Here is a 12,687-nt window from a genome sequence, read left to right on the forward strand (position 1 = left end):
AGAGAATGAGTTGGTTCACAATAATGTTTATTGCAGATGAGTCGTATGGCTCGTTTTTGCAAAAGGAATATTGGATTGGTATTTGATTTGTAAGTGTTTCCCCATGACTCAACACAATATGTCATATATGGTACCATCACAGAATGATATAAAGTAAGTAACCCTTCTTGCGGCAGTAGGTCTTTGGCTTTATACAAAATGGCTATAGTTTTTGACAATTTTGATTTCACATAATTTATATGTGGTTTCCAGCTAAGTTTATTATCAATTATAACACCTAAAAATTTATTCTCTGTTACTAACTCAATTTCCTTATTGTTTATAGTTAAATTTTTACATTTGGGTGCCTGTTTATTTCCAAATATAATACATTTAGTTTTCCCAAGGTTGAGTGACAACTTATTAGCGTCAAACCAAACCTTAAATTTTTCCAGTTCTTTCTCCACTATGTCCAGAAGCTGTTCAAGATTTTCACCGCTACAGAACAGTTGTATCATCCGCAAAAAGGACACATCTCAGTGAACTTGACACCCAACTTATATCATTTATATAGATTATAAACAACAAAGGACCCAGCACTGAGCCCTGTGGCATCCCACATGTGACATCCCTGAGTTCAGAATTTATATTATTGAATTGAACATACTGAAATCTGCCTTGTAAATAACTAGCTATCCATTCGTATGCCAGACCTCTGATTCCATATTTCTGCAGTTTAGTTAATAGTATTCCATGGTTAATTGTGTCAAACGCTTTCTGTAAATAAAAAAAAAAAACACCTACTGTGTATTGTTTAATGTCAATTGCAGTTACTATACTTTCCACAAAGTCAAAGCATGTGATGTAGTTCGAGACCTTCTGAATCCATATTGTTCTTCACAAATGATGTTATGCTTCAGTAAATAATCATTTAATCTTTTAGCAAATATTTTTTCCAGAATTTTGGAAAATTGTGGCAGAAGTGATATAGGTCTATAATTAGAAAATGTGTGTTTGTCACCAGTTTTAAACAGAGGAATTACTTTGGCTATTTTTATTTGAGAAGGAAATTTACCAGTACTTAGTGACATATTGCAAATATAATTGAACGGTTTTACTATACAATCAATAACTTTTTTTAATAAAGCCATATCCAAATTATTAAAATCAGTCGATTTCTTACTTTTTGAACCATGAACCAGATCAAGTATTTCCCTTTCATGAGTACCAACAATGAACACTGAAACAGATTTGTTAAATGTTGAATTATTTACCCAGAAGTTATTAGTTGATGAGTCAATTTTACTGGCAAGATTTTTACCCACATTAATGAAGTATTCATTAAAGTGTTCAGCAATAGACTCGTCGTTATCAATCGTGATGTAGTTGTTACTCTGAAAAAATGAAGGATAATCTCTAGTTACTCTATTCTTTTTTACTATTTCATTTAATATGTTCCATGTGTTTTTGATGTTATTTCTATTTTTGTCAAGTAACTCATTATAATATATTTTTTTACTGAGTCTCATGATATTGATTAACTTATTCTTATATGTTTTATACTTACTTTCAGCTTCCTTAGTTCGTAGTTTTATGAATTGTTTATATAGTACGTTTTTCTTTTTACATGCCCTCTGAAGCCCCTTAGTTATCCATGGTTTGTTGCTATATTGATTTCTATATATTTTGTCAACAAATGGACAGTGTTTATTATACAAACTGGAAAAAATGGAAATGAAAGCATCATATGACCTGTCAACATCATCAACAAAAACATCCGACCAATTCTGACTTGATAAATCCTCCCTTAAATTAACAATTGTTTCAGGTGTTACTTTTCTACTCATGAATTTGATATTGCTTCGATACATACAACAACCCTCCAATGCAAAGACTGAGAAAACTGGCAAGTGATCACTGATATCACTGACCAGTAGTCCCCCACTAAGATTACCGGATATAATGTTAGTTAAAATATTGTCAATGAGAGTTGTTGAGTCCATAGTTATTCTGCTAGGATGAATGATGTTTGGAAACAGTCCTAAACAGTACAAGGTGTTTATAAATGAGGTAATTTGTGGATGATTGTGAGGGTTTAAAAAAATCTATATTGAAATCTCCACAGACAAATAAATGCTTATTTCTGTTGATTTTGTTGTACATTCCTAAGATAATGTCTTTAAAGGTGTCAATATTTGTCCCAGGAGCTCTGTAAATGCAACTAACAACCATGTTTTTGGAGTTTATAGATGTAATTTCTATGGTAACACATTCCATGATGTTGTCCACTGTAAATGACATGTTGTTAATGAGTTTACAGTTATAATCTGACCTTACAAACAATGCAACGCCTCCGCCCATTCTCGTCTGCCTATTAACCAGGAACAATTCATAACCATCAAGATATACCAGATCTTTATTATCCTCATTTAACCATGTTTCTGAAATTGCAATAACTGAAAAACATTTTTTGGATGTTTTCAAACAATCATTAATAGTGGACAGATTACGAGAAAGACTTCTGCTGTTGAAATGTATTATTGAAAAATCTTCATCATTGATTTTATAATTTTTGAATTGTTCTTCTGTAAAATATTTGCACTGTCTCACAATATTCTCACTGAAAAAGGTATCAGGATCATTTTCAGATTCGAAGGGGTGGTTAGCAGAGTTATTATAATTAAATGTATCTAGACAGAGCTCCTGGGCAGAAATAAACGGATCATTATCGTTAGTCATTATGTCTCTCTTGTCTCCGGGTGTAGATGATGTGGATGAGTGGGTTGCTCCAGTCTGCATCATGGTGCTGTGATGTGTTTGAGTCCTCATACCTATTGTTCATATTTGTCCAGCTCCTCGATGTTCCTTATTGCCATAACCTTTGCTTGTTCTGGTGATCCGTTCAGTTTGATGAATATTTTACAGTGTTTCTTCTCTGTTTCTTTAAGAAGCGTGCTTTCCTGGCGATGTCGGCATTCCGTTTGGTGAGATGTTCATTGATGAATACGTTTGTCCCTTTCAGTTTTCTTCCTTGTTTTAACAGTGCTGTTTTGTGTTTTCTGTTGATGAATCTCATGATGAAGGTTCATTTATCACCGTCATTTCTCCGGGGCAGAGGGTGGCACGCTTCAATGTTATTTAAATCCATTTCTATACCTTTAGATAGGAGGAAATCAACAACCTGTTTTTCCACAGAGCTGACCTCCTGTTCACTGGGCTCCCCTCCGCTCTCATCTGTTACCGCCCGTGCGTAGGACCGTGGTTTGATGTGAAGACCTGTGATGATGACGTCGTTAATTCTGGTGTACTGCTCCAATTCAGCCACTCTATTTTCCAGCTGCACCAGACGCCGGTCTTTCTCGGCGTTCTGGAGCCGTAATGCCTTCACCTCCTCCACCAGATCCATGATTGATTTCTGTTGCTGCTTCACAACAGAAATCTCCTCTGATAGAAAGTCCAGAGATGTTAACAGCCTGCATTGTTTGTCACCGGGATGGATCTGCACTGCGCTGGTGCCGTGCGGCCTCGGTGTTTCCGCGCTGATGGATCCGCGGTGGCTGCACGAGGCCTCGGGGAAGCGGCACTCGTGACGCGCGGCTTTAATGACGCAGTGCGCGGCCTCAGTGAATTCACCACGTTGGGCGGGCCTCGGACGTTGTTGCTGTCCAGTCGCGGGGCTAAGTTGCCAGTTGAGGTGGTATTCCCACTGTCCGGATTGGCAAACACCGGCGTGGCAGATGGCAACTACAAACACCACCTCTGAAAACTCAGGTACAAACTTTTTGCAGCTCGCTCTGAGGACACGCAGCTCTGACTGACTGACGCAGCTCTCTCGACTCTGAGTCGTACAGTCGTATATATACATAGTATAGTATGATATCAGGCAAACTGTTGAGAATTCTGCAAAGTGAGGATGTCCTAAGAGCAGTCCAGTCAAACGCTTTGCAAAAATCAGCATGCCAAAGAAAAACTGCTAATATTCAAGTTTAAGTTGAATGGGCTCTCACAAAGCTAGAATCCTGTGGATGGTTGACTTCTTGGGTGTAGTGTGCAGCCATAATGTTGTGGTTTCTCCTATACCAATGTTTTAAAATTTCAGTTATATCACCTTTAAGGAAAATGCAATAAAACTGGTAAATCAATTTGTCTGGCTGACCCTCACCCATCATCACACATCTCAGTTTGTGTAATTTGTTTACTTACCCCCTGTTCATCCAGCTTCATCAGCTGCTCAGTAACCTTGGGTGTGTTGAGTGCTAAGCGCAGGCAGTGGACATTGAGCTCTGGCACCAGGTATTCCAGCACCTCTTTTAGGGGAAGGCCTCGAGGTAGACCATGCTTTGATGTAGAAGGTACTGCATCCTCAAAGATGGAGCCCCGCAGGGTATTCAACTAAACAAAGCAAATGGGGAGGACATAAAGTTATTTTTGAGGCTTTCTTCACTGTTCATATGTTGCTATGCCATGCAGTGTGGCTTGAACAAATTTTAAAAAAGTCCAAGCATGACAAGAATTTGTCAGGACTCAAATTTTTAATACAATTCTTAAACTGGAAAGATCTGAAACATAAAATTTTGTATGACTGAAATAGAACACAGACTTAACATTGTTTAGGTGACATTAAACTATGTCATGGAAAGCACACCTTCCAAAATGTGACAATTTTCACTTAGCAGTGCCCGCTAATGTACTTTATTTTGAAATTATTTTTAGTGTTTGTTTACTGTTACTTTCACATGCATGATCTCCATGTCGTCATGAAGGAGCGGGAAAACTTCAAGAATACAGTGGTTCAACAGCTGAAAAAAAAAAAACAATGTCTCGTTGTGAAAGTCAGCTTTATGGTCAATTCTAATAAGTGGCAGGGAAAATTAAAATGGTACAGAGACAGTCAAGGCAAATAGTGACACCTGAGGTATTTCTGTTGACCTAAGTGTCCAAGTGCCATAGTGCAAGTACAGTCAGGTTATAGCAGCATTAGTGTTTCCTGTTTTTAAGAAAGTGCTGAAGTGGCATAATAGTGCCCAACAGTCATTGTGTGGGTCAGAGGGTTTAAAAAAGTTATGTAGCAGGGGTGAGTTTAGCATCCTAACAGCCTGGTGGATAAAGCTGTTAGGGAGTCTGGTGGAGCAAGAGCACAGGGTACAGTACTTCTTCCCAGAGTGCAGGAGGTTGAACAAATTGTGAGCGGGGTGGCTTCCATCATTGACGATTGTGATCACCGTGCGGGTGAGGCTTGTGGTGTATATGTCTTTCAGGGAGGGGAGTGGGGCACCAATGATCCTTCCACCTGTGTTCACTATCTGCTGCAGGGCTTTCCTGTTGTAGTCAGTGCAGCTCCCACCCCACACAGTGACACAGCTAGAGAGGATGCTCTCAATGGTGCCCCAGTAGAATGTGCTCATGATGGGTGATGAAGCGCTTGCCAACTTGAGTTTTCTTATGACATAGAGGCGCCACTGGGCTTTCTTCTCCAGTGATGTGGTGTTGGTGGTCCAGGAGAGGTCTTCACTGATGTGCACCCCCAGGAATTTGGTGCTGCTCACTCTCTCCACCACAGTCCCCTCGATGGTCAGTGGCAGGTGTTGAGTGTGACCTCTCCTGAAGTCAACAACAATCTCCTTGGTCTTGCTAATGTTCAGCAGGAGGCTGTACACTGCAGTGGAAAACTATGTCGGAAGCCGGCGAGCCTCACAGAGAAAGCCACACAAGTTTATCCGATTTTGGATAAGTGTGGCCACAGAGTCAGAGAAAACATGACAACCTCGAATGGCTGTGCTCCTGTTCTCAACAGGAGAGCAGTGACATGAACACGGGACGTCAAACAGCTGCTGGCCATTCGTTTTAGTGATGTTATAAGTTATTAACTGGTCTCTCAGTCTAGTTCTGTAGGCTACACAATCATGCGGAAGACTGCTGATTTGACGTTTTGCCTGGGCTAAAGACAAAAAGGACTGCTGCTGAGTGATCCAAAGTTATGTTCTCTGATGAAAGTAAATTTCGCATTTTCTTTGGAAATGAAGGTCCCAGAGTCTGGAGGAAGAGAGGAGAGGCACAGAATCCACATTGCTTGAGTTCCAGTGTAAAGTTTCCACAGTCAGTGATGTTCGGGGTGCCATGTCATCTGCTGGTGTTGGTCCACTGTGTTTTCTGAGGTCCAAGGTCAACACAGCCGTCGACCAGGAAGTTGTAGAGCACTTCATGCTTCCAGCTGCTGACCAACTTTATGGAGATGCAGATTTAATTTTCCAACAGGACTTGGCACCTGCAGACAGTGCCAAAGCTACCAGTACCTGGTTTAAGGACCATAGAATCCCTGTTCTTAATTGGCCAGCAAACTCGCCTGACCTGAACCCCATAGAAAATCTACAGGGTACTGTGAAGAGGAAGATGCAACACACCAGACCCAACAATGCAGAAGAGCTGAAGGCCACTATCAGAGCAGCCTGGGGTCTCATACCACCTGAGCAGTGCCACAGACTGATCGACTCCATGCCACGCCGCATTGCTGCAGTAATTCAGGCAAAAGGAGCCCCAACTACATATTGAGTGCTGTACATACTCATACTTTCATGTTCATACTTTTCAGTTGGCCAACATTTCTAAAAATCCTTTTTTGTATTGGTCTTAAAGGGTCCCTGCCACGCTATGACGTTTTTACATATTCTTGAAGAATAAAAAAAGCTTTTTCTACATGTTGTCTTTGTTTTTTACCATAAAATTACACTGAACAAGTATTTAGACGTTTCGTTACTCATCTGAGAATTTGAATTTTCCGCCTCTGAGTTGACCTACTTTTTCGCTGTGACGGATGTGACGTCATTCGAGTAAATGTGTCACAGCGCCGCTCTGTTTACCAACACGGCAGACACGGACAGCGAAGGCATAGTGCGCGATTATAGCGAAGATTTAAGTGACATATCAATTGTTTTTGAAGAAAATGAGGAAGTTTCTGATGAAAGGAAGCCACGGTAAAAATAATGGGCGGCTCCAAACCGTGTATGTTCCAGCCGAACGTGACAGAAAGAGGATGAAGTGCAGCTGACAGAGCAGTGTTGAGGAGGACGATATAAGCTGCTGAATGGTTTGTTCACTCACCACTTTCTTATAAACGATCATTTATTCCTGGCACGGTGTGTTTGTGTATGAACAAAAAAAATTTGAGCAGCACAGCGTGCTTAAACTCAGGAGTTTGTTCTAAAATCACTGAAAATAAAGTTTCTGTACATTCTGTATATATTTAATCATTTATAAGTCAGTTTCTTGTGATTGCTAATTCTTCACTTTTTATTCAAAGCAAATTATTGCAAATCTTTATCTGAAAAGCTGTAGACCCACATGGGGTGGGGAAAAAAGATTTCTAAATAAAAGAAAATTTTACTTCTGTATCTATTGTCAAATTTTATCAGGCATAATATTGTAGAAAAATGTTTATGCTAAATGGAGACTTTTGTGTCTAAAATACACATACAGAACATCTGTAATCATAAATTGTATCACATCTAATCTACTTTGAATGAACATACGTCTGAACAAAAAACAGGCTGTTCAGTTTACATGCATATGTATATTTGGAAAACACAAAAATGTCAATGTTCTGTTTTTTTCAGGTGCTCATGTGAACACAGTCAGCCACAGTGTGGACGAGCTGGACATGCCACAACATGTCCTGTGAGGCTTCATCACGGCGTTGCTTTTTGTTCTGTGCCCTGCACCTCCGTCCCGACGAGCGAATTTCTCCGCTCCTCTTTCCATTACAAAAACTCCTGTAACAGTGGAATGTGCCGAAAAAGTGCTATGTCCAGCTGTCTTGCCATTTCTCTGGTAGTCAGATGACGTCCCGGAACAACAAAGTGTTCACTTTGGAAATGATCTGGTCGTTTGAGCCTGTCGATCGTCGCTCGGTCCGCGGTGCGCCATCCGCCGCTGTGGGCCGTCTTTAATCCAGTTGTAATTGTCCTTAATCTCTGTGATCCCCATAAGATCTTCACTGAAAGTCATCTGAATTTTCCAAATGGTTTCCACCTGACTGTCTCTCACACTTTCTGAAAAATTTTTGATGAAGCAAAGCGGCAGTCGATCAGCCAATTTCCTGACAATGAAAATCTGACGAGGGGGCTGGACCACTCCTCCCACAAGGCGTGCTCACAGGCGAATGACGCAACCAACAGGCGTGAAAAACTCACACATGCACATGAAGGTTCAAGCTTGGCTGATGCAATCACACGATTCAAATCCATATAATTTTTGCAAAAACTTCCGGTGTCATGGCGTAGGAAGAGGACGTGCTTGGTGCTCGCTCTCCTGCTTTTATAGTATTTTTACCACCATAAACTCGATATTAGAGATATAAATCTGATTGTCAAACTTGCAGAAGGTGGGTTAAAAAGAGAAGGGAGGCAAAGAAGACCTGAAAATGTCTAAATCACGGGATAGACACGCCTCGTCATCGAAGACCAGCAGCGCAGCAGAACAAGCTAATAGCGCTAGCTCACCGATAATTAATGCAACTGCGAACGACTTACTTAATGCCATTGAGTCGCTCAAAACTGAGCTGAAACAGGACAACGACAGAGTGAGAAAAGATATCAACATCTTACAGCAAGAACTGAGCGGCAAACTCGATTCAATAACTGAGGACGTGAGAGGTCTGTCAGAAAGAGTGGAGGAAGCGGAGACCCGAGTGGGGCGCACTGGATCTGACCCAAGCTTTGACCGAGAGTTTGAAGTGACAAAGGCGGCTTCAAGACAAACTGACCGAATTGGAGTCGAGATCCCACAGAAACAACATCAGGATCTTTGGAGTAGACAAGAGGGAACATCCGAAATCAATGGTGCAATTTATCTCAGATTTTCTAAAGCGAGAGTTACAGTTATCAGCAGACCTGGCTCTAAAAATACAGCGTGCACACCGCATCCCCGCAAAGCGTCCCAGCGCCTTCCCAAGACCCATTATATACTCAACAAAAATATAAACGCAACACTTTTGGTTTTGCTCCCATTTTGTATGAGATGAACTCAAAGATCTAAAACTTTTTCCACATACACAATATCACCATTTCCCTCAAATATTGTTCACAAACCAGTCTAAATCTGTGATAGTGAGCACTTCTCCTTTGCTGAGATAATCCATCCCACCTCACAGGTGTGCCATATCAAGATGCTGATTAGACACCATGATTAGTGCACAGGTGTGCCTTAGACTGTCCACAATAAAAGGCCACTCTGAAAGGTGCAGTTTTATCACACAGCACAATGCCACAGATGTCGCAAGATTTGAGGGAGCGTGCAATTGGCATGCTGACAGCAGGAATGTCAACCAGAGCTGTTGCTCGTGTATTGAATGTTCATTTCTTTACCATAAGCCATCTCCAAAGGCGTTTCAGAGAATTTGGCAGTACATCCAACCAGCTTCACAACCGCAGACCACGTGTAACCACACCAGCCCAGGACCTCCACATCCAGCATGTTCACCTCCAAGATCGTCTGAGACCAGCCACTCGGACAGCTGCTGAAACAATCGGTTTGCATAACCAAAGAATTTCTGCACAAACTGTCAGAAACCGTCTCAGGGAAGCTCATCTGCATGCTCGTCGTCCTCATCGGGGTCTCGACCTGACTCCAGTTCGTCGTCGTAACCGACTTGAGTGGGCAAATGCTCACATTCGCTGGCGTTTGGCACGTTGGAGAGGTGTTCTCTTCACAGATGATGCGAAGGAGATGTGTTGCACTGCATGAGGCATATGGTGGTCACACCAGATACTGACTGGTATTCCCCCCGAGTAAAACAAAACTGTACCTTTCAGAGTGGCCTTTTATTGTGGGCAGTCTAAGGCACACCTGTGCACTAATCATGGTGTCTAATCAGCATCTTGATATGGCACACTTGTGAGGTGGGATGGATTATCTCAGCAAAGGAGAAGTGCTCACTATCACAGATTTCGACTGGTTTGTGAACAATATTTGAGGGAAATGGTGATATTGTGTACGTGGAAAAAGTTTTAGATTTTTGAGTTCATCTCATACAAAATGGGAGCAAAACCAAAAGTGTTGCGTTTATATTTTTGTTGAGTATAGTTAACTTCCAGGAATTCACCACTAAAGAAATGATCCTCAAAGAAGCATGGAAAAAGAGAATCCAGTCAAACGGCACAAGTGTCTTTTTTGATCACGATTACGCATTGGAGATGGTTTAAAAGCGCAAGGAGTACCAGCATGTAAAGAAAGTGCTGAAGGAGCGAGGAAAACGCTTTCAAACTCCATACACAAGCATACGCATCCACTGGGACGACGGTGTGCGAACATACAGCACGACGTGAGAAGCCGGGCTCGAGCTGAGGAGACGCGGGTTCGAGGTGGAGGTTCCAGCCGCAAGTAAAGAAGAAGATGCGCAATTCTGGCTTCAAAAGCTCCAGGGGTGGCAGCGTGTGGGGCAGAGCTCAAAAGAAGATGCGTCAGCAGCAGCGCGAACAGCAAAGGACAAGCTGAAGGAGTTCCAAAGAAACAACGAGGAATGAGATTTATAAGAGGCTATTTACCCCAAATAGATAAACACATAAACTTGGCGGCCCCCTCAAACTACAAAATTGGAGAGAAGACACCAGGAGATGGTGCTATAACGTTGGACATTCAGGTTGGAGATGTTTATGTCACTCAAACCTTGTATAGGGCCCTCCCACTTTGGGGAGATCAGCTCTGGACCTTCCAACGGGGTCGTGGTGGAACAGACACATAATCCACCGGATGGAAGTCAGAAGTATTATTTTTTTCTGTTTAAATAATTCTGTTCTTGTTGTTCTTGTTCTAAGGTTTAGTTTTAATGTGGGGCTTGTCATTAAGATGTACAGCATATATGAGTGGTGGGAGTGAACTAATAATTGTTTCAATTAATGTGAATGGCCTTGGTAATCCAATTAAGAGGAGCAGGTTATTAACAAACATAAGAAGGTACAAAGCTCAGATGATTTTCCTCCAAGAAACCCACCTGTCAAAAGCAGAACATGAGAAATTTAAAAAGATGGGCTACAAAAATTCTTTTTTTTTTTTTTGCTCCTATAAAATAATAGAAGAGGAGGAGTAATTACTCTTATAACTAACTGTAAATTTTGAATTGCTGGAGGAAGACTGTGATAAAGATGGGAGATATGTGATGGTCAAAGAAAAGATTGATAATGTCATTGTCTCTTTCATTAATGTATATGCACCTCCAGAGGGAGATTGGAATTTTTTTCAATTATTATATGACAAGATCACTACAAAGACTGAGGGTATACTAATAAGTGGAGGGGATTGGAATACTGTCCTAAATCATGCCAAGGACTCAACCAGCACTAAAATATATAAAAACAACAGAACAAAAGATCTTAAAAAGTTAATAGAGGAGGCGGCTCTTATAGACGTGTGGAGAGATCTTCACCCCCAAGACAAAGACTATACTCATTACTCAGCAGCCCACAAGGTGCACTCCCGGATTGACTTTTTTTTAATGAACACCACTGATAGACACAGAGTTAAAGACTGCAGAATAGGAGTAGCAGATATATCAGATCGTAATTCTATACATTTAACTATCCATTTAAAGAATCAAAATAGGACAACATTATGGAAGATGAACACAAACATCCTCAGTAATGAAAAGGTTGTACTAGAAATTAAAAAAGAAATTCAAGATTTCTTTGCAGATAACAAAGATGACCAAATAGAGCCCATAATAATATGGGACACTGTCAAAGCAGTTATGCGAGGCAATTTGATTTCAAGAACATCTCATATCAACAAAATGAAAATGCTTAATCAGACCAAATTAGAAGAAAAATTGAGGGAATATGAAAAAAAACAACACTTCAACAAAAGTGAATCCTTGGCTAAATGCTTAAAAGATATAAGATACCAACTGTCAAATCTGGTGAAAGAAGAAATAGGGAGAAAATTAAAATTCATTAAACAAACCTTTTATGAATCAGGCCCGAAAGCAACAAGATTATTGGCAAAACGTTTAAGATCTCAACAAATGAGAAATGCGATCTACAAGATCCGAGATCCACATACTAGAGAAATTAATAGTGAACCAGAAAAAATTAAAAACATCTTTCAAACCTATTATAAATCCCTGTATGACCAATCAGATCAAGTAGATGGAAAAGAAGTTGAAGATTTCTTGGCTAATTTAGACCTCCTCAACATAGGAAAAACTCAAAATAAGACACTATCCAGACCCATAACTAAGGTAGAACTGGACAAGGCAATTAGTAGGTTAAAAAGTAATAAAACTCCAGGGAGTGATGATTATCCCAACAAATGGTACAAAGTCTTGTGCAGACGCAGGTTGAGGAGAGGACCAACGTCTGACTGAACCCAGCGCTAAATAACCAGAAAGCGGTTCCACAAACAAAACAATTTTATTTCCCCACCAGTGCAATAATTAGTGTACAACATAAATATTTTGGTTTGTCTGGCGGAGTGAAGGATGGCGCGCTCTCCAGCCGAAGCCTCGGCGCTTTTGGACTCAGATTCACCGCCAAACACCCCCCAGGTGGACACGACAAACTGACTCTGTGAAGGATGGAAAAGGTAAGTCAACAGAGCTACAGCAAATATCCTTCAGAGGCACACACTATCAGCAACACATTCAGGTCTGAATTTAAGCTTTATGTAAATGAGCAGCTTCTCACAACAGGTGGAGGATCATCAGTCCATACGCCACGGCAG

The 12,687-nt window shown here is 40.9% G+C and overlaps 1 protein-coding gene across 3 annotated transcripts in view; it reads right to left on the bottom strand.

The window, feature by feature from the left end:
• sipa1l1 (signal-induced proliferation-associated 1 like 1) overlaps nucleotides 1-12,687 on the bottom strand; it is a 199,180-nt gene that overhangs the window by 109,125 nt on the left and 77,368 nt on the right. For all 3 annotated transcript variants that reach the window (XM_034162799.1, XM_034162800.1, XM_034162798.1), the window contains exon 8: nucleotides 4,183-4,371. In XM_034162799.1, the coding sequence (XP_034018690.1) occupies nucleotides 4,183-4,371 (189 nt within the window). The remainder of the gene's footprint in view (nucleotides 1-4,182; nucleotides 4,372-12,687) is intronic.

This window comes from Thalassophryne amazonica, chromosome 21 (genome assembly GCF_902500255.1).
Source record: "Thalassophryne amazonica chromosome 21, fThaAma1.1, whole genome shotgun sequence".
In the NCBI taxonomy this organism is placed as follows: domain Eukaryota; kingdom Metazoa; phylum Chordata; class Actinopteri; order Batrachoidiformes; family Batrachoididae; genus Thalassophryne; species Thalassophryne amazonica.